At 36.3% G+C, this 23,504-nt stretch overlaps 1 protein-coding gene and 2 long non-coding RNA genes across 5 annotated transcripts; 1 reads left to right on the forward strand and 2 right to left on the reverse strand.

Moving 5' to 3' along the window:
- Nucleotides 1-393: 393 nt before the first annotated feature.
- LOC116303189 (uncharacterized) lies at nucleotides 394-9,227 on the reverse strand. Its single transcript, XR_004197927.2, has 4 exons — nucleotides 9,085-9,227; nucleotides 8,858-8,924; nucleotides 2,382-2,459; nucleotides 394-655 (listed from the first exon to the last, which is right to left on the reverse strand). It is a non-coding gene; the product is annotated as an uncharacterized LOC116303189 (long non-coding RNA).
- On the forward strand, nucleotides 9,137-14,114 carry LOC116303188 (uncharacterized). The gene is made up of 2 exons (XR_004197926.2): nucleotides 9,137-9,276; nucleotides 12,276-14,114. It is a non-coding gene; the product is annotated as an uncharacterized LOC116303188 (long non-coding RNA).
- A 109-nt stretch (nucleotides 14,115-14,223) lies between these two features.
- On the reverse strand, nucleotides 14,224-22,787 carry LOC116303190 (uridylate-specific endoribonuclease B). 3 transcript variants are annotated; one of them, XM_031712686.2, is made up of 5 exons: nucleotides 22,516-22,787; nucleotides 18,512-18,723; nucleotides 17,400-17,560; nucleotides 16,001-16,222; nucleotides 14,224-14,691 (listed from the first exon to the last, which is right to left on the reverse strand). In XM_031712686.2, exons 1-5 carry the CDS (start codon nucleotides 22,569-22,571, stop codon nucleotides 14,470-14,472), a joined length of 873 nt encoding a protein of 290 aa, XP_031568546.1. In that variant the 5' UTR covers nucleotides 22,572-22,787; the 3' UTR covers nucleotides 14,224-14,469. The 3 variants fall into 3 exon arrangements, with proteins under 3 accessions (XP_031568546.1, XP_031568545.1, XP_088882742.1); XM_031712685.2 differs by lacking the exon at nucleotides 22,516-22,787 and adding an exon at nucleotides 21,066-21,140; XM_089026616.1 differs by lacking the exons at nucleotides 16,001-16,222; nucleotides 22,516-22,787 and adding an exon at nucleotides 21,066-21,140.
- Nucleotides 22,788-23,504: the final 717 nt, after the last annotated feature.

Genomic DNA, 23,504 nt, shown 5'->3' on the forward strand with positions numbered 1-23,504 from the left:
TTTCACAAACCCTGTAAAATCTCTGTAAATGGTTTTCACAAACCCTGTAAAATCTCTGTAAATGTTTGTCAAACCCTGTAAAAGCCCTGTAAATGTTTTTCACAAACCCTGTAAAATCCCTGTAAATGTTTTTGTCAAACCCTGTAAAATCAATGTAAATGGTTTTCACAAGCCCTGTAAAATCGCTGTAAATGGTTTTCACAAATCCTGTAAATTTGTTGTCACAAACCCTGTAATATTTTAACAAACCACACTGATTATTGTAAAATCTCTTTAATACAAATCCTGCAAAATGTCATAGATGCTATAATGTATTTCATTAGATACTAATAACATAATTTGTTCTTTTCTTTTTAATCATCGAAATATCATGTAAATATCTAGACCATTACTTCAAAAAAAGTCCAAAGCATTATCAAACATTTAGCTTCAAATTATTGTATTTGATTACATCTTTTTTGTTGATCCGCACTACACGAGAACCATACAATGCCTTGCCCAATGTTACAAGGATCTCGTTTTTTTTTTTTGTCGTTTTTTCTATTTTTATCTTTTTTTCTTTGCATATTTTTTTAAGTTTATCCACTGACACGTGAGCCATTTTTCCAATCTTTAAGTAGAACGGGGCCACGACAATGGCAGATTCTCTGGTCATCTAGGTAGAAAGAAAAACATTTCATCATTTTTTTCTTCTTTTTTTCTGGCATAAAGATTCTGGAAGTTAAACCAAACAATATGTCATTGGTGGCAATATATGTCACCATGTAAAAACAAATTTGCTTAATACTTGTAGCAGAATGAGGATTGAGTCAAAATTGAAAATCAAATGAATGAAAATATGTTACATTCTCTGTCAATCTGTTTGTGTGAATCAGTGTTTAAGCTACAACATGAAAAGTACAAGCACCGAATATTCTTCATAAATTCAAAAGGAATGCATGCACTAGCCCTATTGATTCTGTGGAGTTATTCTGTAGTTATTTTTTATGCATGATAGCTCTCTTGAAATGTCTTAATCAATGCACCACTGAGGATTGATTTTGTGTGAGCAAACAATTGCATTGACATCTTTGAATCTTGGAAAATGGATTTTTGCTCAGTTTCATTATACATATTTTCAACCAGGGTATTCTTCGATAAAAGGTAATGTTCATCCAGAAAGTCATCAAAAAACGTGGAAACGATTTCTTTTGCCTGAATATGGGTTTGAATGCATGAATTGGTTTCTTGGTCTATACATTCAAACAGTTTTGCACCAGACTTTCCACCTCTTCCAAATTTGTTCGGCAGTTTCTTAATAGCATTTGCTGTTTTTGTTTTCAACTTATCAAAATTGCCATCTTCAAGAATCCTGTTATAAAATGATTGTAATTCTTGCAAAATACGACCATCTTCATCTGCAGTATTGACATTGTTGTTTGTAATTGAGACAGAAAAGAAAAGGGAAAAAAATAAGATTTTTTTGTTATTCAGTTTCCTAAAAACATTACTGTTGTAACTTGGAAACTCTAGTTTTAATATCTTAATGAACACTCAAAATATAACAACATGGCGGACACTCCACGAGGTCGCCCGGCGATGAGCATGCGTCATAGCGACACAACGGGCGGAAGTGAATACTTCCGGAGGTGAAACTATAACAATTGCTATTTTGACGCTTTTATAGACACCCAATTCAAAGTTTTTGCCGTAATCGCCACACAATAGTTCACACTCCTAGACTCTGAATTGTCATTATTTTTGCAATCATAGCAGACAAACACCACATTGCGCTCACTGCTGATTCTTGGGTTAGTAAGAAAAATTTGTATATGGGACATTTGGAACAAAAAGCCTTTAATCACAAGATCACAGTGAGAAACACATGCGCCACGTGGCACAGGAAAGGGCATGTTCAATGAGCCATTTTGTTGCATTTCTTAACATATTCATGCAGGGCACCACTATACGACACACTGGATTTGTTTATTTTCATTTGCGTTGAAATGCGACTATGGCACATGGCGTGGGCATTTCCCATCCCTGCTTATCTGATTAATCACACATTCTTTCATCTCTGCTCAAATGTCATGAATGAAATTATGGTTTTGACTGACATTCTTGGAATTAGGTGTTATACACAGCTAAAAACAAATACTTTGCAATTTGCATTTCTTAACCATATTCATGCAGGGCACTATACGACACACTGGATTTGTTTATTTTGATTTTTGGGCATAACTGCCACAAATAGAAATGGATTCTGTAGGCTTTCTGACCTTCTTGTAAATTCTTCATTTTTTGTGATCCACAAAGTTCATCAATGACCGCGGTGCATCACAATAAGTGACCGTGGGTCTTTAATAAATGGATAATAATGATGGCTTGTCATTGATACTTACCACACCAATTTCCAATAACTTTAGATTATTGGCATGAATGTTTTCATTTCTTTTTTGCTCAAAAGCAGATTGTTCAGCCTAAAAAAGATAGTAACAAAGGTTATGGCAATTGTCAAAATAATAACAATAACCATATGTAATTAATAATGCAATAACAATATCATAATAATGTGACCAGTTACACTAATATACTGTGTGATCTAAATGTTGGAAATGATCACATGGTTATTCAAGACGTCTACTCATTAATTCAGAGGACTCAGGTAAAAGCAGGCACAGATAACATCTTTCAATGTCACCTCTGTCACCATTACATTTTTAATTTCTAACTGATGTAATATTGCACACATAGATTTGATAATTGCTTACAATAAGCAATAACATGTAACTGTATGAGCTTAATTTCATATGCATCATAGCTTTCACTAAACATTAAATGAGAACTAAAGCTTTTGAGACACCTCATATTCTTCCATCCTCTCCTCATCTTTATTCTATAAAACAGTAAATTATATATAAGCCAAGTTGTCTCATTCAAGGGTAGCAAACAAATTATTGTTCATGCAATATCTGTCTATTCAGAAACTGTTTTTGCTGTTTCCTTGATGATCCTCACACGAAAACTTGGTTGTTGACTCATAAGCTCAATCTTTTTATATCAGCTTAACTTTCCTTCTCAGGAACCTATCCTATTCGATGCTTTACGTCAGACCTTAACCAGCAAAATACTCCCAATCCATATCAGCTTCCATAAGCAAGCTTTTTTCTGAATTCAAACACTTCTTCTGACAATCGTCGAGACTCAAAAGCATTCGTTACTACTTCTTTGGTTGATAAAAAAAACTTGGAAGGTGTCTTTGACACAGCGTACGTCTTTCTCGTCCTCTTGCTGACTTTTTCAACATCCACAAGAAATCCGCCATTTTGTTCGTTACCAGTCCTTTCAAGCTTTCAAGTACACTTCCCGTAAAAGTCTCAAGACGTCCCGAATCCCGCGAGTATGACTATGGCGGAAAGAGTGTTAAAAGAGGTTTCAAAGGACCTTTTGATTTCTTGCCTCGTACGAAACCGTAGGGAGAATTGTCCTATCGGCAATGCAGCTAGTGATCCACTCCATCGAAACTGATACAGTTTGATCTGGACGGTCCGGGCAATTTCATGCTCTGCAAGCCCTCTTCAAAGGTCACGTCACCCCATTTGTCGGCTGCGACTACTCCTCCAAACTTGAGAAATTTTTCTCGTTGTAACTTACTGTCCTTACCGACGAAGAACATCCTATCTTTTATATTATCCAAACCCACCCCTCCCTCTCTACCAATATTTGGAAGACCTACAACAAAGAGAATCTGGGGCGAGAAGTCGTAATTACAACCACAGTACCTTGCGCGCCAAAATATTTCCAAATGGCGAATGTTATACTGTTTTGTGAATGGCTTTTCGGATGGTTTGTTTTCTTTGAATTTCACAGCGTATTACAATAGTCAGTGTAATAACACCACTAAAATGGAGGAGATGACTAGCTATAAACTAGGGCGAGCTGCATGCGAATGTGAAAGTGATCGGAATGAAGGGACTTTAATTCCTATGGCTGCATGGCGTTAGCTCGCAATTGAGTAGATAATGTTCTAGAATGTTCTCGATCTGCCTGTAAAGTACGTCTTATTTATCAAACATAGTAAAAGTGTTCATTAATAAAGTCAAATGTGTCTAGGTATACAAGTGTATGTGTATTTCTAGGCCTTAAAGTTCCAGCATTATTCATATACATATGCTTACTTAGCTAAATTTTCTGAGCCAAATTTAAAGATGAGTTGCAAAAAATATAAGCTTAAATCAAATGCACGTAAAGAGGAATCAGTGCTTTATATAGTTTGTATAATTTTGGAGTAGTGATGACGTGGTCTGCGATAAAAACTTTCTAAGAACCTCAGTAATCTCAGTCAAAAAAGTATTGGTTGGAAAATCAAATATTCTTATTTACCAAAAACCACATATTTTAGCAAGATTGACTTCAAAATACATTAAGACTTATAGAATTTTAAAACATTATCCATTTTAAAATTATCTAACATCAAATGACCCAACAGAGATAAATAAAACTTAGTATAGCAGCTTATATTATAGGAAAATTCATTGGCTGACGAGGGAATTCCAAGTTGAATTCACGAGAAAAGGCGATATCGCACGAGTCGCGAAGCGACGAGTGCGATATCGCCTTTTCGAGTGAATTCAACTTGGAATTCCCTCGTCAGCCAATGAATTTTCCTTGAATCCCATGACACTATTCAATCTAAGCGAATATAAAGAAGAAAAAAGAAAAAAATCGTGCGAGTTCAAGAAAACCTTGGCCCACGAAGGAAACCATTCTGATGCCATCCTCCCAACCAATAGGAATTCCGCTCAAGTATGAGCGTTTGATCTTTTGGTTTGAACCTCGTGGCGAGCAGAATAACATTTGCTACTGTGGGAAAAACTAACTGTTTATTCTCAAAAATCGCCTTCGCTGAAATACTTCGTTTAATCTGTTACAACAATAATGACTTTTTCTCGTCTTGATCGAAATCTAAGGCAGTTCAGCAGTCTAAATGTGCGAAAATGTCATGCAAAACAAAGAAGCTAACTGGTGAGTACACAAAACTTTTAAGACTTTTCTCTGAATTACACAATCAATTACTAAATAGACTAAATGAAATCAAAATAAGCAAATTCCTTTTTCTTCTTCTTCTTCTTCTTTTACTGTTGTGTAGCTCAGTGTTGGATGAAGAAAGAGCTAGCGATGGACACCAGCCTGTAGATTGATGGAAATATTCACCGGTGAGTTGTTAAATGTGACTCCGGTAAACAGTCCACTTACGTCTCCACTCAACCCAAGACCATTATAAGGGGCTTCGGCAGCTTTACTTGTTTGGTTCGCCTGCTGACCTTCTACGTTGGCAGATATTTCATTCAAAGTATTTCTTGCTGGTGATCTTGAACTTTCAACTACTGACGTACTGACCGTACTACTACTTTGACTGCAAGGAGAAAATCCAGCCAGCTTGTGGGACATTTTGCGTTGTTTTTCCAATGGGTTATGGCTGTAACTCGATATCGATTCTGGATTAGCATGGCCAGTCAATTCTGAAATTTCAAGCGGGTCGAAATCTTCTCGCAAGGCTTGGATTGCTGTTTTACGGCCACACGAATTCGTACATTTGCCTTCTAGGGAAGCTATGTCGGCAATCTTCTTCATCATCTTAGACAAGGTGTTTATTCCAACCGGTGACATTTTATACCACACTTCAGATGTTGGCTTGTCAATTGGACATAAGAACAGATTTTTTGGGACTTGTTCACCTTTTGGTCGATGCTCCAAGTACTCAACGAAAGCACGGTATGGATCGCGTTCGCCGCCATTGGTCCTCCGTATTTTATTGTTGTACTTTCTTGTTCTTTTCCTGCTATTCTCGTCTCCTTGGCGGTTCTTGGTTTGGCGCTCTTTGTACTCTATGAAGTACTCTGTGATGGTAAAATCATCAATCGTACAGTCGTACTGCTCTTGGAAAGCCTTCATTCCCAGATGAGTGACATTATTCCACCAAACAAGATGGAGGAGAGATCTTGAAGTGTGCAAGCCTAGAGCACCTGAAGACCACATTTTCTCGACTTCATTGTCTTCTAACGACCTGGCAGCATGTGGCTTTGTCCCTAAGTCTTTCTTCTTGAGATCTTTTTTCTTCATTGACAGCATTGTTGCGACCTCTTCAAACTCTACATCTGCTTCTTTATCGATGTCGAAGTTGTCGGGGGAAGGAGGACATGGCCGCTCAAGGAAAAACCTTCGCAGACCGTTGCGATACGTCTGAAGAGAATCTGGCTCATATTCTTTGCCCTTGTAATCTTTGGTTGTCTGGCGTATTTCTAGAAAGAAATGCTTCAAAAGGTAAGGTGCTTCTTTCTTTGATATCTGGTTTAAGTCGACTTCTTTCTCATATTTTTCTCTGTACCATGACTGAAAACGGCGTACAGATGTAGTTGTGCTTTTCTTCGTGTTTGCCGCGACCAAATTCTCTTTAAACTCCAGGATTTCTTCATCTGTGTACTCGACAATAGTAGAATTTTCATCGGTTGACTTGGGGCAGACAGACTTTTCGGTACTTTTCTCGGTATCCCTGACAGTTTTTTCGCTTACTGTCTTTTCTTTCCAGGATGAAGTTGATGCTGCCTCCATATTGGCAACTTTTCTCTTTATTTCTGTTGTTGCAAGCGTTAATGGTTTTCTCAACTTTTGTATCTCAGCGTCTAGCTGAATACTAAAATTTGGGAACTCAATTTTTGCAACTTTCAAACTAAAATACAAAAATACAATACAAAACAAAGATAGTGTGACATGCGAAAATCTTTGTATTTTGAGGTGAATGCGAGAACAACAACAACAACTCGCGGGATCCCTATATATCGTGGTATTCAGCTTTTCAAACCATGGTATTCCACGCTAAATACCCACTCTCGGTAGCCAATCAGCGCGCGAGATTGAATAGTGTCATGGGATTCCAGCTCATATATAGCATATGTCTTAATATTATTTACATATCATATCTGTTTATTTTCATATTATGAGTATATATATCAGTTTGTTATTATATATTTGATTATAGAGTACAAACACTAAAAGTGTGCAACACTTGATGATGATTATGATGATGATCATTTAGCTTTATTACCATAATTTTTCAAAGTTATTTATAATATAATATTGAAACAGGTATTGGTAATAGCTACTCAGTAGTAAATAGTGCTAATTAAACAATAGAAAACAATAGGATTAGCATAATTTAGTATTTAGTGGTATTTATGTTACACACTTATAGTGTTTGTACTCTAAGTGACATGTCTTAAATATTTACATAATATTATATGTCGAGTTTATGCCAGTCTTTTATTATTTATATGACTATGAGTGCTCTGCTATAATAGCTAGGACATTTGCATTGTGGTGTCATGAACCTCTGCTACCAGAATTCCTTTGTTTTGTTCATTTCATCAATTTTCTTATTTTTCTCACGAGGGAATTTGCAAAGCATTCTGGTAATGGTGGTCAAATAATGCATGAATGCATGAATGATAGAAGTAATGAAAACAAAAATGCAAAAAATAAGTCTGAAAAAATCAAACTTAAGGCATTTTAAGGCAACTTTAGGCGATTTAAGGCGATTTAATGACCCGGGGTAGGCCTTTACTTACTTACTTACTTATTTATTTATCAGGATTTAACCACATAAACAATTAGTGGCATGGTCCGTACAATAGAGCATGACTCCGAGTAAAGTACGACCACAATATGATCACATAATAAGTGGAATAATATTACAAATGGAGTGTTATGATGACGGATATAATAGTTGATAGTGTGATAATAATGATAATGACTGAAAAATTAGTGAACTTATAATCAACTTGATGTAAATAAGAAAAAGAATAGAGAATAGAATCATATGATATATTGAGACATATCATAATGATATGCTAAGTAAAGTTCAGTAGCAACATGATGGTTTGCTAGTAATGTCATTCGTAGTACAGCATTTAGGGCAGATTGATTTCTATGTCTTATGAGTGTCTATGCAGTAAGTGTTCAACAGACCAGACGTTAAAGGGACTATGGATCCTGCAACTCCATCAAAGAACGAAAGTACATAGATTAAAAACCTTAGACTCTAATTTATCTTATTACTTATTTATATTTTGATACTGATTCCCTATACAATGTCTATCTAAATCAATAACAAAAAAAGCTTAATCGGCTGAAGCCAATAAACTATTTACTTTTTTGTAAGCCTTGACGTCTACAGGGCATTGTTTTTATTTTTATTATTATTATTATTATTATTATTATTATTATTATTATTATTATTATTATTAGATTTCCATTTTGAAAATCATCGAAGAATGAAATAGTTCCCTATGTAGAGATAATTATTATTGTTGATTGAAGTTGGCACAAAACAATTGTAGAATTGATTTCGGGCATTCTTTGAAAATAGAAAAATGAGATTCAAACGAAAAACTAGATCAATTGCATTCAGATAAATAACAATCAAAAAATAGAATTAAAATCAAAAAATAAGAATTAAAAAGACTTAAAAATGCAAGACTTGAGACTCAAAAGAGAGACTAAAAAGAAGAATTGAAAGTGCAACAGAAACATATAAAAAAAGAAAAGAAACGAGATTGACGAGTACTAAATTCGCTTTAAAGTAAACAAAGGATCTTTCTTCTAATAATTTATTTACCCAGCTGTTACATTGCAGTTGGTGGTTTTAAACCTGTTCTACGTCACGGTATTTTGAAAACATTTAGGTATTATTTCCAAGCTGGTACCAAAACGCAGCTATTTGTGGTATTGAGAATAGCGTTACGGTAAGCAGGAAGTCGTTTCTTTGTTATTTATTCGAAAAAATATACAATATTGGTTTGAAAAGTTATTTTATTCTTACCTGGAATTGCTTCTTGGGAAGAGGTATAACTTGGACATATTTTAACCATCAATTGGTTTCCTAGCGTCTAACAAAGGAGAGAGAAACGTAAATTTAGATTTACTGATTCAAGAAATGGTACGTCTCAAAGACGATGCTTCTGAAGGCAATTTCGCGTTTTGTATAACCGGAATCGGCAAAAACTTGAGTAAATTGCTGCAAGAATTGTGAAGCTTAAAAATACACACAACTCTGAGTCGGTTTTACATCAATAATCGGCGAAGAAGCAAATATTCAATAAATGAAATCATCTAAATTTGCATCTTGGCATCAAAAAAGTACTTGAAGTCAACCCCACACTTGAAGTCCATCCCAACATCTACGATACATCTGTGGTCCATCTGCCAAGTTTTGAAGGAAGTTATTTAGTTTTATTGGCGGTAAGTAATATTGATTTATTTCACTTTCATATCATTCGCATTAACTAGTTATTCTATTTGTAGATGTACCTTGGCTTCGAGAGACTCTCTCGCTCTATTTTTTCTAGTTTTTCACTGACGTTAGAGAGCCTCTGTAACCCAGGATATACTAAACCATTGATAATAAGCTTTTGCAGCATTTTAGTTAAGCGAAAATCCGTGTAAAAAGATTTAGATAAACATTTTTTAAGATTTCCTGACCACAACTTGCGGTGACTAGTTACACGGCGTGGGCACGTTGAATTAAGGAAACACCGTTTCCAAAAATATAATTCGGACGTTAGTCCGTTGTCGGAGTAAGATTATAGTTTTTTTACTGACGCGGAAGTTTCCCTAATCATTTATTAAAATAAGTGTACACGAACGACACCAAGACCAACATGCACTCGGCTTTAATATATCGGCTTTAGTGTGGACAGACAGACTGAGAAACATTCTGTAGACCTTTCTGTTCCTTATCTCAAAACACAACGAGGGCAAAGTCCAGGGATAATTTCAAAATATATTTATACCCTGAAACGATCTCTAGACTAAACATAACACCAGGATACTGCCACAGCTAATAAGTATCAAATTGAATTATTGGAATTTAGCTTGTTAGGTTTTGCGGTCATAGCCTAAAACCGGAAGAAAAACAAAGGGAAACCCCTAATAACATCTACTTACATGTGATACCTACTCCATGGGTGCTTACAAAAAAAATCTGCTACTGATTAAGCCGTGGCTGTTGTTTCACAGCGTGGGATATCAAAACAGAGCTAGGCCCCTAAATACGTGAAAGCCCAAAGACAAGGCTAATTAGAATTTAGAAACAAGCAATTGAAAAAATAAATTAGAAAAAAGCAATCGAAAAAGGCAATTGAATGAGTCGTTGCGATCGGAATTTTCTTAGAAACTTCGTCTTCTGATTGTCGAAAGTCAAAGTTCCCTGCTCTATTTTTACCGTTGGCGGGAAAAAAAATCCAACCGGATAAATAAGCACCCCAGGAAGCGAACCCGACGCCCCAGAGGCGAGTGCACGAGATTCCCTTAGCGATCCGGCCACGGGTTTTTATTTCTTATTTGGCTGAAATTTATATTTGAATTTATTTTTGAAATTTATATTTGGGAATCAATAATTATTACGGCACTAAACCATGAGTTTGCAAAATGAAACCACGTATGGTTATACTCGTATTCTAGTAATCTCACGTTAAACAACCTCTAACAATTATCACCTTTCCTACGCACGACCCTCCTTTTGTTAACTATTTTCTAACATTTCCGATGTTAAAACAAACTGTGATTTTAATCGCTAACTAATTAACCGAATGAACTCAGATTTTCCCTGATCGGCTTTACTGTACTGCGCGTGTAATCTGTTCTAAACCAGGTATGTATTTCTAGCTTTACTCTCTACTTCTTTGAGTATTTATTTAGCTATGTACTTGATCATATAGAGAATTACATAGGTCGTAGGTCATACCTATTTCGCTTCATATATATCCCCAATCTTAGTTTTTGTCGACACGCGTTTGAAGGGGTTTGAATGATCCTTTGTTACCATAAGCAAAAATATATGTATTTCCACTTGTCTTCTCAGATCAATATCACTCCGCATATATTTATATTTTTAAGGTTCTATTTTAGTGAAGAATCCGAGTATCAAAGTGATTCCCGATTTATTTAAATTCATCTTCAATACGAACTAGCGTCTCTTTCCATCGAATGTATAATTCATTTACTCACAAGGTCAATCCCCGTCATTTGTGAGTAGAGTTGCCTTGTTAGTTCTCTCCGGTCTTTCAGGGAGTTTTTTCTGGCTATCTGATTTACCTGCGTATTCATTGCTACGCTATGATCGGCGATTGAAACAACCGTGACAGGAAAATCAGGCATTAGAATACTGTCGATTAAATCAATAATTTCTGCGTACCTTTTGACAGTATCACGTATTATCCGTATAAATAAATACGCTAATGATTTATTCTATTGACGATTGTCTATTACCCTTTTACCCCGGTCGCGACTGTTTCAATCCATCAGCGCGTAGCAATAAAAACATTGGTAGTTAGCAGAAGTCAAATGTTTAGAGTCTGTCTTTTGGTCGAGGGTCGAGGGTATTATGCCGAGGTCGAGGGTACTAAGTCGAGGGTCGGATAATACTATGTCGAGGGTACCATTTTACACAAGATTCAGAAACAAGTGTTTTCTTTCAAACGATAAAAGTAAAATAAAATAAAAGTTTATTTATTTCTAACTCCAGCAAGCTTTATAGCTCAAACGACGCTGATCTGCACCTTGTTACGTGTCATCACGTTATGACAGGTCGCGTATACGGTTTCAATGTTCGTAACGCTTTCCACTAGCTTGTCCAATGCACATGATTTTCTATATTTTAATTAAGAATTTTGCAGATTGTCTGCAAAAAAAATCAGAATATTATTTAACGCCCAAGCGAATTTTGAATTAGCTGATCCGTATATACCTAGAAAAAATCTTCGATCTTCCAATAGCAATCGTTTAGTAATAAGTGTAACATATTAGACTGCGAGCTAAGTCCCTCTGTTTCCCTTGGTCACTGTCCGTCTGTCTGTCCGTGTCGATTGGTCGAGGAAGATTGGTTACGAGTCAAAAGTCCCTGGGGGAGGAGGCTGGGGTGGGAGGGACGAAAGAAAAATAGAGGAACTGCCGTCGTAACACTTCAAGGATCGTGATTTTTCTTTCGTCCCTCCTTTTTTTGTTGTTGTTGTAGTTGTTGTTGTTTGTTTGTTTGTTTGTTTGTTTGTTTTGTTTTTTTTTGTTTTTTTTTTCCTCGTTATTTTGTTTATTTTATTTATTTATATATATTGTGCTGCATGTCGTAGTTGTTTTCCCCCTTTTCTTCTATGCGTGTGTGTCTTTGATATTATTTTGTAGTCTTACTGGTTTTCGTTTTGTATTCATGTTAACTTTGTTTATTCTTTTTTGTTTAAATACAGGAACAAGCGGCTCGATTGTGAATTATAGCATGGATTATACTCCTGCCTCAATCATCGTCATCGTCAAAACAACAGTAACTACGAACCTAGAAGTAATGTCCGCAACGGAAGCTATCCTTAAGACTGTATCAGAAGAAGTTACAACTACAACAACAAGAGCCGTGAAAGACACAACCATAAGTGTTACCATGGTAACGACTGAAACGACCCTTTTGATAAGGATGTCTGGAGAGCGTCGTCAAAAGTCCCGGGCCTTTGGATAGGATTCTTTCAGTGTTATTATTGTAAAGGATGGTTATTACATGGGGAAGACCTACTATTGAACGTTAACCTACAAAATGTGAGAAAAAAGACATTTGTCTTTGGCACCCAAAGGGTATTTTTATAGAATTGTTAAAACGCAGTTCTATTTGGTCGGCGTTTGCCGTTCACTTCACTTTCGAAGTAGGTATCAACATCAATGAAACGATATGATTATCAATGAAACTGATATCTTATGGAAATATACTTGGACGATAGCGGATTTGAATCGCTTAAGATTTATCTGAAAATGGTGATCAGAAAAGCGAGACTGACTTTAAAAGATTACTTCTGTGATGTATCTCGTTGATAGATAGGCAACTCTACTCAACAATAGTTTACTTGCATTGTAGCGTCATTTACTACCACTACCATATTCCCTTGCACACTCTTTTGTTCAGTTAATTAGCACCAGTTGTCTTGTCACCATTCTCATGAAGGAATACGAATTTGATTAAGAAGAAAATTTGCGAGGATTTTGGTAGTGGTAGTAAAATGACGACATCTTGCAATTTGCCTGATCATCGTTTCATTGGTATGGAATGATCGAGAATAATGAAAAGAAAAAGTTACTTCTGTTCTTCTTTAACCGTGAACACTCGAGTTTGTCAACCAATCAGATTACGAATCGAAAATAATAGAATTTGAGTTACATGTATATACAAGTTACATGTTAAATATAAAAGCTATTTAAGGAGATGAAATGGTGAAAGAGAAAGGGGGAAAAAAAATTTTATTTACAAAGATAAAAAACAAAATAAAATAAATCGATTGTTCAAGGTTAGAGTAGAACGATAGTAAGGGTCTTGTCTATCGTCGCGTTAGTTGCTTGAAATGCTTTGGACATTTATTCTTGCAACTACATGTTATAGTTTTATAATAATTTTATACGTTTTTAAAAGGAAGGACTTCTGAATTACTAAATGTGAGGTAATAGGTAATACGCTAAAGATTTGTTTCTAAAAAAGGAATGTTCTAGAATTAAAAAGTTTATATAAATGATTATTTACCAATAAAATATACATTACCATTCAGTCAGTCAGTCAGTCAGTCAGTCAGTCAGTCAGTCAGTCAGTCAGTCAGTCAGTCAGTCAGTCATTTATTTTATTTATTTTATTTATTTTATTTATTTTGTTTATTTTATTTATTTATTTATTTATTTATTTATTTATTTATTTATTTATTTATTTATTTATTTATTTATTTATATTTTAGTAGCATTACCGTGATGATTTGTAATATTTCTTTCTTATCCAATCTTTTAACCCTTTTCGAATATGTTAAAGCGTGAGTGCATCTAGGAGACGTAATAAGACATTAAGCCATTATGGTGGTTTAGGGCTCTACACAGCCTATTGCTGACCACATTTTAGACTGATTAAGGGGGTTTTAGCAGCTATGGTTGCTATATGGAAAAGATTAAGATATCCAAGTCTTATATGTGTGGTGACGCCATCATGCCTTCGTAGTTTATGACGTCACATTCCAATTGAAATTAAAAAAACAAGCGTGCATTTGGTCGGTTTGACCCAAAAATTATCTCAATTGTAGCTGACATTAATTGATACTTGATTGATTGAAGCATCGGATATTGCGGCCTGTAGAAAGGAATCTAAAAAAGAAGAGAGAGAGAGAGAAAACAAAACAATTTCTTTTTGATAGGTCTTTATTTTCTAGACAGATTCTAGCGTGTTCAATTAACTTGTCAATATGATAAGCGATTCTACTCTAGTTCGTTTACACGTAATTCTAAAAAGATGGTAGAAGACAAGGAAGATGTGAGATAGATCATAACATGACCGAAAGGAATTAGGGGTCAAAATTTTGTCAAATTTGAAATAGACTTCAAGATAAGTGTTTAAATGGAATCGCTCTAACGCTTGAGGATATTTCCTTAAACAATGGGGTAGGCTGACCCAACATATTTCTTGGAGTAAGTATAGCTCTGAATTGCTATCGTCTGACCATTGACAGCACAAGTACACCTGCGATTGGGTCTTAGGACAAAACAAGCCGTGTAGAGACCGATCTCGAACTCGGGACTGGTGCCGAGAAAGAAACTTGTCACGGGTTTCAGATAGTTATGCCAAGAAAGTTGCAGTTTCACCTGAACAGGCTGTAGAAAGAACAAGATCAGAAAAGGTTACTTGATTGTATTCTCGCACCCATACCATTTTCAGCTAACCAAAAAACCAACTCAATCGTGAGAAGGGTCTGGATTACGAAAATCACTTGAATGTGGAATAGAGATCTTTCATGTGACGTCAAAGCAGCATAATTTGGAGGATAAAACAAAAGAATTTCAATATCCTGAGAATTGGCAACCTACTGTTATGTCCTCCAAATTGAGCTGCATTCCGACGTGCTGGTAGGGGTGTATTTAGAATGTACCGGTAAAAGCGAAAGGTAAATAGACTCCTTTCGAATTCCAAATTTACCGCTGTGTTTCTTGATTACAGACTCATTTGCACAGGGTTAGCCTCGAGTTTGTGCAGAATATTCACGTGTTCCAGTCAAGGTCCGTCGAGTTTCAAAATGTTTGTGTTGTTGAAGTTGTGCATTCTTTACTTTTCTGTTGGTATTTGTGAATATTTGAACTCTGATTCGAAGCTAACCCTGTGCAAATGAGTCTGTAATCAAGGAACACAGCGGTAATTTGGAATTCGAAACTGGTCTATTGACTATATACCGTCTATCAAATAAACCCGAGGAGTTACTATATTTTTCCAAGTGGTAGGGGGGATCGGTGGTCCTTTTTGGGTTGAAAATATTTCCTTTTTTAATAAGTAAATTTTTTAATGGTTCCGACCCGAAAGTATGTTACGTAACATGACCCAGTACCTTTTAGGGGCAATTGTTATATATTTTCTTTGTTGGACCAACAATAAAGAACAGAAGAAAAAAGTTTTCCAGTTACTGCTTAAACGGTAATGGTATGTACAGTCACTTTCTGTCATAAATGGACGTACCTTTTAGGGGTTCAAATCAACAAGACTTCAGTTCAGTTTGAAAACCGACCACTGATCACCTCTACCACTTGGACAAAGGGAGTACCTCTTGGGCAAATATACCGTTCCCATGTACCTTTGCGTACTCTACTAATTGCTTTGATATGCGGCAGTTGTCTCGAACAAAGCGCAAAAATGAAAACAGTACATGGCAATGCGGGGATATAAATTTAACAATTTCCGATTGTTTAGCGTGATATGACCTCATTTACCAAGATATGACGAAAACTGTTGGTCAAACTGATGTACTCGCTACAAAAACTGGGTCAATTTGGCATTGCTGTGCATTGTGGGGCTGCGAAACAGACGCCATCTTGGAAGTTTGTCCCATAAAACAGCCCTAAAATGCACTGCCATGCGATTTCGAGGTTTTTCCCTAAGTCTCGGATGGCTAATTCAAGGATAAACGATGCTTACCGCCGTGTTTTTCTTGACTCTGAAAAAACCATAATAATTTACAGAATTTTGCTTTTCTTCCAAGTAAAACTGAAGCCAGTTGTGGAATCCAGATGTTTTTGTGGCGCGTTTTTTCGTTTTAATTTCACCCAGAAACACGTGTTCGAATCCTGATGAATCCCGATAGGCTTTGCGACGGTAAAAGTAGAACCACATAACTTTGAGGGTGTGTTTGAATGAAGACTGTGGGTGGTATTGGACATACATGTTAGTTGATTTGGTGGTATAATTGTTTATGTACTCTTATTAATAATTTATCTTTCGGCATCCACTTAATGGATGTCCACTAAAAATGTAACGTCGACAATGTCGAGATGTTACAGCAGTTTTCGTATGAGTTAGAAACGATACGACAAATTTGTTGTCGTTCTGTAGCGGTACCTTATCTTACTGGGGAGCCTTAAAAGAGCTCAAACATGATGACGTTTTTATACCCAAACTTCCAGAATTTTTTCCGCTAGTTTTTTTTTTTTTTAATTTTTATTTGTTTGTTTGTTGTTGTTTTTTTGTTTGTTTGTTTGTTTTGTTGTTGTTGCTTTTTTTTGTTTTAGTTTTTGCTTTTTTGTTTTTTGTTTTTTTTTTTCCTTTGTTATAATAATTTCACTACTTTTTTGATATTCTCAAAGAAATTGCATGTTTTAGTATTTGAATGTGGAAAGAGATTTCCAAAAGGATTGTGGTAGCATTAGCCTGCGTAGCGCCTCTTGGAAGGGGGAAATGGGGATGAGGGAGGGGATTGGGGTGGGAGAGGGTGAGCCTGCAATCATTCTATTGTTTCAACGTATTCCGCCTCCAATCAATTAATATATTTACTAGTCAAAACTATCCAATCACCAAACGTGAAAACTCGTGATTCAAAACACGAATTCGATTTTATCCCGAATTTCTCACCTTTTGTTTAATTGTAAACAAAAGAAAGTTTAGACAAAAGAAGGTGAGAAATTCGGGATAAAATCGCATGCGCACTAGAAACGATTCTTAAACTAGGAACTGGCTTATTAGTGTCGAAGTAAAATATAAGCCCGTGTTTTATCGAATTGCCTGTAAAACCGTACTCAAATAGAAGAAGAAAACGTTCTGAAAACAGTCCAAATCAATTCTGTTTACTTCTGTCCATCCCCCCTCCCCTTCCCTCATTCCCATTCCCCCTCTTAAGAACCGCTACGCAGGCTATGATAGAATAGGTATATAAAGTCATTAGGATTAGGGACTGTTGCACGTATTGAATGGATGAATTACTATAAGATAATGGGAAGCTATTTTAATACTGGCACTGATATAACATAAGTCAGTTAAAAATAAAACGCTCTATGAGAAAAATTATAAAATATCGTTCTTGTTCTATGATATTTCTAAATACCTCACTGGTTGGCGCCTTTCTTCGTAAAACCAAGTACTTGTGAAGTGCCTTGATCGGTTTGGTACCCATGATGACTGTAAGAAATCTGGAAATTTCTGATTTTTCCTGGCTTGACGACGACTCGGTGATTCCAGTCTTCCTGACGTAGTTATCAAGCAGAGCTAGGAAACAGTAACGCGTAAAATACATATATAATATACTACGTGAATAACCACATCTAGCTCACGATCTTCTTTTTTGGGCCGGGTATTCTTTGAGGGTGCCCTTTTCTAGTCTTTTGAGTGAAGAAAGTTGCTCATTTTCAGTCTTCTGCTCTTTCTACTCTATTTTATTTTTTTATATTAGTTTCAGACTTTTACTATTTCAAACCATGTTTCTGTTTCAGTTGTATCCGTGTTCATGCGTCTTCTCATGCGCAACCGATAAACATAGAAAGGATAATCTAGAAAGACGTAGTCTGAAATGGTAAAAAATTACGCCCAAGGTAAGAGGTACATGAGAGATCGCTAACATGATGAAGCGTTTAGAAATTTATTGAGATCCAAGCTTTTGGACTAATTAGTCCATCCTCAGGGAATAATGAGATGGCTGTTAAAGATCTTATTTACAAACAATCCCTGGGAAGGCAAGAAATGAAGAAGGGTGTTTTTCAAGGTCTAATAGTATTTGCTATTGTTATAAAGCAGCTGTCAAAGTCTATTTTTCTCCTACTCTGATTGGGCGAGAAGGCATCACGTGATCGAGAACAAGATTAGGTGTTTCCCCGGCAAAGGATCTTAGTGGTCAACAATATGTTGTTGACCAGTAATAGCGATACCGGAAGTGATTTTCAAGTGATGTAGGTTTTTTAAATCAAAGATTAAAAAAATAATTGCTTTGTGTTCTGATACTGTAATGAGTTCCTTCCGGAACGAAAATGAAATGCCATTCCGCCTTTACATGAGAAATATTCACAGAACAAGTTCAAGCGTGGAATGTCCAATACGCATGCGTCACTCGTTTCAGTCTCCCCAAAGAGCGGTTTCAGGAATGAGTGTTCGTACCACGTTCGCATGGTACCGTATAGTTCCGATATGAGCGCGAAAAATAAGCGTAAATCTAAAACGGTTTACCTTTGAATGCTACAAACGTAGGGGATTTCAGCTTCTGTTCATTCACGCGAAGAAACAGTTTTCTGCTGGCCATATCATATCGGTTAGAATACCGTAACTGTTTCTGCAGGTTCAGTTGGAAGTCCACCCCGTTAACGAGACTGTTGTTATCTGCGTTCCAAAGTGTCTGGCATATTGATCCAATGTCATGAGAACCGTCCACGAATCTGACGCTGATGAGAAAATTCGTTTATTCATTATGATACGTAGTAACTTATATTCGTTCTCACAATCATAAAGGAAGGTATCTGTTATACAAAGTAAACTTCGATTTCGTATTGAAGTGCATTATTTACCAGCAGCTAGTATTTATAAATATTCTGGACCCTGAAATGAGACTAATCTTGAAGTAGATGAAGGCTTTGATCAATAACCACAACGGTATTTGACTATTTCGAAAACGATCAGATTTCAACACATATAATACATTCTACAAAATTACTCGATCGGGCAACAGAAGTACAATTGAATCCCAAATTGTACTCTGTAGAGTCCCAATTAAGTTGCTCAATTTTTTAAGTGTATTATAAACAAAAAATCGTACATTCTTCTCGTACAATTCGAATTCGAAAGGCTAGTCCAATTTTGAAAACTTTCAATCCATCACTCGTCCCTATAAATTCCGAATTGTACTCAAGATCGTGCGATTTCCTATACTAATAGTTAGAGTGCTCACACTAAATTTTTAGCACTAAATAGTGATAATTAAACAATAGAAAACAAAGCTCCATTACATCATTACAAAGGATTCTGTATGAAATAGTACTAATTAGTACTATTTAATGTTCACGGTTTTAGTGCGTGCACTCTACTGCTGGATCGCAGTACATATACTGCTGGATCGCAGTACATATACTGCTGGATCGCAGTACATATATACAGTCCTTTGACTAAACTTTGTCGTTGATCGGATCATCCCTACGCGCCTAAACCGAAAAGGATAACGGGTAAATTACCCAGATCTAGCGTCATCCAAACTGCTCGCCAGTTTAAATTTTCGCTGTATGCTGGAGGCATGGTTTTAGCAAATTAAATGTGATCAAAAACAGCGAGCTCCAGACGTGTTAGATAACATATGCGGCAGCTAGTAACTGTGAATTAATTATCCCCATGATCCTTTTCGGTCTAGGCGCGTAGGGATGAAGCCGACGGCAAACGACAACGTTTAGTCAAAGGACTGTATGTCAGAGTAACTGCTGGATTGCAGTTTACATAACTAATAACCCATAGACCACCGTAGCTCAAGATTAGGTTCAAAGTGGCTTAATGTCCGACTAGATTACGGAAGGTCGTCTCCTTTTTACAAAAACTTACGAATTTCTCGCGCGCTGATTGGTTATTTTTTATCATTAATAAGAGGACATACAGATAAAGCTGACGTCAACGAGCGCGCTCTTTCCGTTAGTTGTTTTGATCAATAAAAATGAGAAGTTTTTATCGTTTTTGTTAATGTAAAAAACAAATAGACCTCAGTTTTTTATGAGGTGTCTGTCCTCTTATTGGCAATAAATCTCGTCATCACATTGTCAAAGTAGTATCCACACACACTAACTACTTTGCCAATGTGATGACGCAATTTATTGTCAATAAAAGGACAGACACATAAAAAACTGATGTCTATTTGTTAAATCTGGGATTGTTTCCCAAGTTCTTTCTTATTCAACTATCTTTATTTATTCATCATCATACTTATATCTCATATTCGTTCTCGGAAAAAAAGTTTGAGTTGTGAAATTTTTTGGGTAGGTATTTTTTTGGGAACATAGCAAGCCTGCACTGCTATTATTGCTGCGAGCCAGCAGGCGAGCAGCGACACTAATCTTGACGATTGGGATCCCTGTGTGCCTTTGTGGATGCTATGAAAAATCTCGATTTTCTGTCATTGCCTGCCTCACGATGATTCGCCCCAGAGCCCCTCTTGTCGTTCCTCCGAGTAAATCTGGACACAAAACTGGAAGCATTCATCAAGGTCACATAAACTTTAGTGGGGTTTGACGAGGAAGACAGTGTTCTTTTATGAGTTTGCCAATCGAATGCTGGAACACCGCCACCGTAGATCAAATCCTTGCCGAGGGAGATGCCATGCACTTGAGTGCCCTTGAAAGGCAAATCATCCCACATACCGAGACGTTGTCATTGACTTTTCGACCTGATAGAGCTCGCTGGTCTTCGCAAAATGGTGCAAACAAAAACCAAGCCAATCGCCCATTGAGGCAACTACTATATCAAACCAATCGGATATTGATTATACTTATACTTATAGTTATTGTTCGTAGCTGTTATTATTATTGTTTTAAGCTAGTTTTTACATGACGCTTTTGTTGTCCTCTTGCTCATGCTTTTACACATATATTTCCGTATCTCCTTCAAACGTTAATAAATACACTTCAATAAAAAAATTTTAATATTGTATTTCTATCTCAGTATCAGATCACCGTTGTCCCGTATTAAACTACTCGCAGCATTTTACTTGCAATTTGCAACGACTAGTTCGTTAAAAACAAAATGAAAATACCTGAAACATCCCAAAAGTCCCCCAAAAATGACCTGCATTGAACGAATCTTAGCCATGGATGAACCCTTATATTTTTTTGGGAACATAGCCAGCGTGCGCTGCTGGCGCTTTCCCTGCACCCGCTGCGTGTCATGGGCTCCGGTATCGTAACTTCCGTATCATTTGAGTGGATTTGGATGGGTATTTCCCTTGAGGGTTTAGTCCTTTAAATTCTCTGGCTAAGGGAAAATTAAGGCCCACATGTTAACTGATAATTATTTCCCTACAGATAGAAACAAAAAATAGAAAAAAGAATCAAAAATTGTCTATTCTCCTCATCTATACTTCGCATTATGACCTCATTATGCGATTTTCATCGCGCATGCTCAGTAAAAATCACTCTTCAAAGACCATTGCAATTATCGTGCAAAGTAAGTTACCTCTTGTCTAATTCTCAATTTCTCGCTTTCGGATACAATTACAAGTTTGGGCTGACTCTCAAACAACTTCTGGGCTGATCAAAATCGGGACATTCATTAACTTAGTTTTTTTTCTCATTTCGGTGTCAATATGAACAAACAACGGTAAAGTAAAAAATTGACTGAACTTCAACGATACGAGCACTTAAATTTTCCACGGACCCTCACTGAAACAAAAAGTATTTTGTACATTCTAGGCTAATATTTTAGGCTAACCTAGCAAACAAAGAATTCGAAACTGGATCATGGATTTCTTAATTAGTAATCCCTAGAATTAGAGATAATGTACATGTCAAGTAAATGATCAGAAAGCTTGGCAAACACTAATAGCTCCACTAAAAGGGTTCCAAAAACACACTAAAAAATATATATCGCGTACGAAATTCAAGGCTTCAAGGCTAACCTTGAGCAACAAAGCATTCGAAGCTGGATTATTGATTTCGTCTTTTTAGAAATCAATCTTAGAGCAATAGTCGAGTCACAGTTTGATCTCTTGATAGATTATATACATAAGTGTTGAGTCGATGATCATGAAAGTTGGGAAACACTCATTAATGATATCAACCAAAAGTAGACTGAGAAAAAAGACGATAGTACATCAATCGGATTGGGTTCGATAAAGTTTTAGTTAACGAAAGAGTGTGGAATTTCCTGTGCGTGGATAGACTGTGACATTTAAACTAAGGTTGTTCATACGCAGCTATCTCTTGCTGTATTATTGCCGGTAGTTTACGCTTGCGATTTCAAGTTTCAGCGAACGTGACAAACAACATCGCAGTGAAGTTTCGAAGCCAATCGCAATAAATCCGCCATTATAAAACGTCACTTTAGAACGGTTATCTTCTAAGACGTGCTCTGAATTAAGCACCAGAACAACAAAGCACAATTTTGCGTTAGATCAAAAAATCGCCAAAAATAAAGATAAAAACACAACATTGTCATGAATTGGGTTTGAAATCAAGAATTGATCGTTAAAAACAAAATCAAAATACCTGAAACATCCCAAAAGTCCCCCAAAAATGACCAGGATTGAACAAATCTTAGCCATGATCGAACCGCCTGTGTAAATGATGAAGATGCTCTCTCTCGGCTTGAAGTCGTTATTTATATACTATCGTCCGTTATTAAGATAATCCCAGCGTCTTCTAGGGCAACAGAGAGGATTAATTTTTGACAGTATTTGGCTAGTTTTTAAGTTTTTTTTACCTCTCCTAAGTCTCGAAAGCCTTAGAAAAGCTTTGAAAACACAAAGTGGCATCGAAGAAGTGTAGTTCCAGGAAACATCCATACCCCCACCACGAATGGAATTTGTAAAAGGACCCGTACCTCTAGCAACTCACCTACCTCCAGCAACTTCCAATTTTGTTTTTTCTCTGGCCCCCCTCCCCTCCAGAATTTGTAATTTCCTCCGTGGATTGGGTATGGATATTTTTTGGGACTACACAATAGCGAAAAGTCAGCAGCTGTTAAATTTAAGAAGTGCTTCTGTGGCGTTGTTGCCGGAAGTAATGGCATAGTGATGTAAGTCATGTGATCATTATGCCTGAAGTTTTCATTTCATCGCTGCGATTACCATTGTGTTTTAGCGATCATATGGAAACACATCTTCAGCAATCGTGGCGATCGATTGGAAAGCGAAGAATGTAAAAAACAAAACAGAATGTCCAAAACAAAACAGAATGTCAAAAAATGACCAAAATAAAATAAAAAAGAACCAAAATGTCTTATTTTTCTTGCTGTCAATAAGCCATTTGCAAGAACAGGTCACATGACCTTATCCCCTTAAAATGACAATCTGTGTCAAAATGAACATCAGAAATCGAAAGAGTTCTTCGATAATAGTAAGAAGACAAAGTTTTAGCTCATAATATGAACATAAGAGAAATGACATTCATTACGAAATCGAATATTTTATAAATATTCGTATGGGATGAAAATGTGCTGCATGACAAGCTTTGCCATCCAACACAGTTTCCCATAC

Source organism: Actinia tenebrosa, unplaced genomic scaffold (genome assembly GCF_029948245.1).
Source record: "Actinia tenebrosa isolate PJP-AT-01 unplaced genomic scaffold, QUT_ActTen_1.0 PGA_scaffold10__47_contigs__length_13832649, whole genome shotgun sequence".
Lineage (NCBI taxonomy): Eukaryota > Metazoa > Cnidaria > Anthozoa > Actiniaria > Actiniidae > Actinia > Actinia tenebrosa.